This window comes from Cicer arietinum, chromosome 4 (genome assembly GCF_000331145.2).
Source record: "Cicer arietinum cultivar CDC Frontier isolate Library 1 chromosome 4, Cicar.CDCFrontier_v2.0, whole genome shotgun sequence".
Classification (NCBI taxonomy): Eukaryota; Viridiplantae; Streptophyta; class Magnoliopsida; order Fabales; family Fabaceae; genus Cicer; species Cicer arietinum.
This window is the reverse complement of record NC_021163.2, coordinates 28061672-28067171: the sequence shown is the minus strand read 5'-3', so window position 1 is coordinate 28067171 and position 5500 is coordinate 28061672. Positions and strand designations below refer to the sequence as shown.

The window sequence follows — 5500 nt, the reverse complement described above, 5'->3', positions numbered from 1 at the left end:
GAACATAGTGAATATGTTAGTGTGTGAACTTAAATTTTTTTAAATCTCATATTAGAAAGCTCTCATATGTGCATTTGCTTCCATCACTATATAATTTTCTCTTCTCTCCATCTTCTACTCAATGCACTTCCGAGCTACTTCTCCCCTTTCTTTTTGTCCATTCAATTTTGAGTGGTCATAATACCATTGTCCTTTTAGAGTGGTTTTCGTATCGTAGTCCCTTCGTTCGAGTTTGAGTGGTAATAATACCACTGTCCTTTTTAGAGCGGTTTTTGTAGTATAATCCCTTCGATTTTTGTACAGTTTTTATTAGTTGTTTTATCTTGGAGATTTCATGGATGATAGTCTGCCTTGTACACTTTAGGCAGTGTTGCAAATCAAATCAAATCAAATCTCATACTAACAATCAATCACTGCGTCCACATCTACTATGCTCAAAATGTGTGGGTTAGAACTCTACTACAATTACAAAACCATTCATCAATATACATGCTAAGTAACAATTAGTGTTTTTTTTATATAAATCAGGTATCCTTCTACACAACCTCTATTCCCTCGAGTTGTATGAAACACAAATAGGCACAAAACTCTTCCCGAGTTTAACGTTGATACATTTTCATATTCAAATTTAAACCTAATAAAAAAAACACAACCATTACAAATTTTGATATAATATACAGTATATAGTACTGACACCTCAAATTAACTATGTGTCTGACACATGTTAAAGTTTAGCACTGACACATGAGATTACGTTCAATTACTACCACTTTCTTAAATTCTTACCAGTACTAACATATCAATGTCGTGTCTGGTATCTGTGTCAGTGTTTCATAAAACATAACATCATCGATGCAAGGATGATTTCCAATCAAGATGTTGTTGTGGACAATCTTTGTTAAGTTCTTGAGGTGGTAAAAAACAATCAATAGACAACCCTTGAACATTAAATGCAACATCATCAATACTCCATGTCTCTTCCAACCTAGTAATGGCAGGTCCATCCTTAAGATTATCACCAAACCTTGTTATCATCACAGTTGTTGAACCACCATGTGAAATCATAACACCATCCACATCTCTATAATCTTCGATTTTTGTCGACATTGTTGTTTCCCAATAAGTTGGATGAGACCCTGGTGATTGAATCCTTGTCAAGTAAGAGTCCTCTAAGAACACTAAAAGTCCACTTCTTTGACTGAAGTAACCAAAAATAGCATGCTTTATCATCTCCGCTGTGTTGTCGCTTCGGTCGATCAGGTCCTTCTGATCGGCCGAGAGTTTTAGTACAAAACAATCCGTGCCGTTGATTTGTTTCTCTCCCATGTGTTGTGCTGCACTGAATACAGCTGATACTGCTAAAGGGTCTAGTCCCTACATTGTACAAACACAATTAATGTTGTTTTTTTAAGGTAATAGAAACAAAATCACTGTCGCATAGTTGATTGAGACTAGGTAGTTATGCTGTTTTAGATGCTCATCAAATCATAGGTTTCAAACTTCATTACAATTAATGTAAACAAAAAAAAAAAGGAAACTTAGGAATGTGGTTAGATTTAATAAATGAAAAAATTTAGTAGGGAATTAATGATCTAATTCATTGGCCTGCAGCATATGCATGTGTTGAAGTTCTGAATTTATTAAATTTGACCAATGGCAGTAGTTAACTGACATTTATGATTGTTTAAATAAGCTAAAGATGTTTGATTAACCACTTTTGCCAATATTTTTCTTCTAATAATCATAATAATAATATTGTTAATATTCTAAACACCATCACATGTTCATAGCACATTCTTCTTTTTTTGTCAAAGGTTCATAACACATTCTAGAGATGTAGAATTGATTTTAATAGGTTTGGATGTCTCCCACTCGAATTAGTTTTGCTTCCAGAACTGATTCTAACTTGAAGTAAGAATTTGAAGCTTTTGCATCAACAATTGATTTTTAACTTCATATTTATCATTCAACTAACTCTTACATGAATATGTCTAAACATAAACCACTTTACATTCAACTTACTTTAAGTCAGAATTAATATTATACAATCAATTCATTCAAAATCAATTTTGTCAACGTAGAGCCAAACACACTTAGTACAAACCATTTTGCTTTAAACTAAGTTTTAACCAAATCAATTTTACAAAATCGATCACATTTAAAATCAAGTTTGACAAACGAACTAACCTGAAGTGCACGGCGAAGAGGGCGAACACCACCTTTAGCCGCATGCACGCCGAGCCAAGGTGTATGGCGCCAAGCGATAGAGCCATTACTACCAGCAAGAACCTTTTGGCCAGCAACAACAATCTCTATCTGCCATTTATCAGGAACCATTTGCCACATTACAAAACACCCTTTTTCTGAAGATCCATTAACACTTCCACCACCAATTGATCCAAGCTCATCCACCACAACCATTGTCACTTTTCCAGTAGCAAACACATTCTTCACTGTTCCTTCCAACTTTCTGCACCCTGTTGCAGCTGTGAATTGTTGTATAATATACTGTGCCGACGATGAATCCTGTAACAACAGATTATGACAACAAAATAAAGATCAAGCTTTTACATATTTAACCAAACTTCTTAAAAAGAGCAACCATGAAAACAAAATGTGTAACATAAAGGACCAATTTGGTAAAAAAGAAACTATCTGAAAAATGGGTCAAACAGATCATAGGTGTAATTTTGCCTAAACATAAATATGAATTATGAAGAAAATGTTCAATATATACATACCCCTAAATTTGAACACTTTTAGCTAACTTTTTCAAGCCAGTAAGTAACCATTTTCAATCAAGAAAGAACATTATTTCAACCACAATTGATGAACAATATTTTATCCTGACCAAAAAATAAAATTAAAAACACTTTATTTATATTTCATATTACTGAATATTTCTAAAGAAAAATCATAATACTAGCACTCTATTCTTCTGAGTTAAAAGTTGAAGGAGTTTTAACACTCAAATTTTGGTGAAAGAGAAATAGTAACATAACAACTAATATACTAAAACTTGCCAAAAAGAGTTTGTCACAAATGGGAAATTCTTGAGTCTCTTAATCATTTGGCCTCGTGGCTAGTATGTATGAAAAAACATATGTCCATAGCAGTCTACATTATAAATAAAAATTTATACTTGATATATGAAAATAAAATATACTAAAATTTGCCCATAAGAAACACAAATAAAAAACATAAGAAAAGTGAACAGAAGAAGTGAAGATAAAAAAAGGCTTGCCTCATTAAGGGGTAGTTTGGGGTGAATAGGAACAGGAAAAAGAGGACAACCAAGAACACTAAGAAGGATCTTGATGTTAGATTTTTTGTTGAAAACAAGAGAAAAATGAGTCTTGATCCAGTTCCAGTTAATCCATAACAGAAGACCTTTCTTTGAGTTATTATTGCTTCTTTCATTTTCTTCATTCATAGGTTCTTCTGATAATGGTGCAAGCCTACCCATCTTTGAAACAAAGGGAATGAATGCTATGATGCAACAGCAAAGGAAAATGCTTGGAAAGAACAGAACACACTTCAAAGGAACAACATAATTTGCTGCTGTTGTTGTTGTGTTGATATTTGTGGTTTAAGCACACGCATGATAAGAGCGTGTCGTGCACGATGGAAAAAGCATTGATCCCTAATTAACTGCAAGATAGATTATGATGTGACATATAGGGATTGAACCCTTTTAGTATTGAAAAGTGAAATTTATTATCGAATTTATCATAAATATTTATAAAAGATATAATTAAAATAGTTATGATTATTATAACGTCAATGAAAATGACAATGATCAACATTATAAAAATTAAAATGATAATTAAAAATATTAGAGAAAACATATGAAAAGGGGATGTAAAAGGAACTTACAGAGATTAGGAAAAGAATCGTAGATGGTCATGCTTTTTTAAAGCTTTTTAGATAGAATTCTTTTATTATGGTGAGTTATTAGTGATCTCATCCACTTTCATGAGGGAATCTTTTAAATCTTTGCTTACTTAGTAAGATTAGAACTTGGTCACCTTGTGGGTTTTTAAGCAAGATTTAATTTCTTATTAGTGATGGTTTTGGTTGGTTGGTTGGATGGTGAAAGTTGCAGATTTTATTTTAAATATATATATTTTTCTAAATTTGCCACTAAATTGTCTCCATTACAAAAAAAGAAAAATCAAAATTCCATAATTTTTAAATTTAATAAATTATTGCATCTTAGATTTGCAATAGGCTAAAGATAAAAAAAAATTTAATTGTAATAAAAGGTCGCATATTAGAAATGCGACTATGTATTGATGATATTTTTTTTCTTTTTTTTATTTTATCAATTGAAAAATTGACTAAAGTAGGATATTTTAGTTTTTTTTTTAACGTAAAATAATTTGATGTCAAATTAAAAAAAATGGATATATTAATAAAAAAATCCAAAAATTGCAAGGAAGAATAAAGATAAAATCTATAATTTTTTTTTAAAATCTCTATATACGCATTAACTTTTTATTTTATAAAATCTACACTATTAGTAAGATTTGTTAAACTTACATTCAACTTTTAATATAATTGACAATTGATGGATAAATAAAGAGGTATCTTGAGGTGAAAGTGTTATGATTCAAATAGGTTTGTAGCCAAAAAAATTTAACAAAAATTACAAAAAAATTGGCGAATATGCAAATTTTCAAACACTTGATTACATTGTTTTTGGGGAGAGATTAATACATACTAATGCTTTGATTGGCATATAGAAGAAAATAAGAGAAAAAAATAAATATAAAAATAAGTTGTAATTTTACGTGATACATCAATACTTAAAAAGTATTGAAAATTTTAATAATAGCTAATAATACTTTTCAAAATTTTTAGTTCATAACTCTTGTATTCATAAATTAAACAATGACTAATTGATACCAATTTAATATACAATATATATTATTTTTTTATTTTTATTAAACTAATATCATTTAAATTATTATATAATCATTAATGTTTATTAAGAGATCATATATATGATTGTTACCGAACTAATATTTTTTTATTAAAAATTGTCAACTTTTCATTTAAGATAATTTTCATTTCTTTAATATAAATATTACATGAACACAACTTCAAACCGACAAACGAAAAAAATTGAAAGGTAAAAATAAATTAATCATATTAATAATTATTTTTTCTTTTAACTTTTCGAGTGAAATTTTTTTTGATCTTTCACAAAAATATATGGAACAGATTAATTCTTAATAAATAAAAACCATTATTAACTCTCAACAAAAATAAATTGGAACGTATTTTTTCTTCCGTCGATTATTTTCTTAATCAATTTTTTAAGAGACTAAAATGCCCTTTACTTTAAGTTCCGTTAATTTGTGTGCATCAAATTTTTTCATTTGGTGGTCTGAGCAAGTAACTGTTTCTCCATTCCTCTCAGCTGACATGTGAATTATTAAATCAATTAATAATTCAGACAAAAAGTAAAAGTCAACTTTTGAAAGAATTTCCTCAA

At 29.6% G+C, this 5500-nt stretch overlaps 1 protein-coding gene across 1 annotated transcript; it reads right to left on the bottom strand.

Moving 5' to 3' along the window:
- Window positions 1-486: 486 nt before the first annotated feature.
- On the bottom strand, window positions 487-4012 carry LOC101510450 (uncharacterized). The gene is made up of 4 exons (XM_012719758.3): window positions 3877-4012; window positions 3245-3651; window positions 2188-2526; window positions 487-1374 (listed from the first exon to the last, which is right to left on the bottom strand). Exons 2-4 carry the CDS (start codon window positions 3464-3466, stop codon window positions 847-849), a joined length of 1089 nt encoding a protein of 362 aa, XP_012575212.1. The 5' UTR covers window positions 3467-3651; window positions 3877-4012; the 3' UTR covers window positions 487-846.
- Window positions 4013-5500: the final 1488 nt, after the last annotated feature.

Excerpts from the sequence above, each read along its gene's own strand:
- LOC101510450 (XM_012719758.3), bottom strand. The coding sequence starts at position 3,466 with ATGGGTAGGCTTGCACCATTATCAGAAGAACCTATGAATGAAGAAAAT. Across the intron at positions 2,527-3,244 it reads CCAAACTACCCCTTAATGAG|GATTCATCGTCGGCACAGTA; the intron begins GCAAGCCTTTTT and ends CTGTTGTTACAG. Across the intron at positions 1,375-2,187 it reads CTCTTCGCCGTGCACTTCAG|GGACTAGACCCTTTAGCAGT; the intron begins GTTAGTTCGTTT and ends TGTACAATGTAG.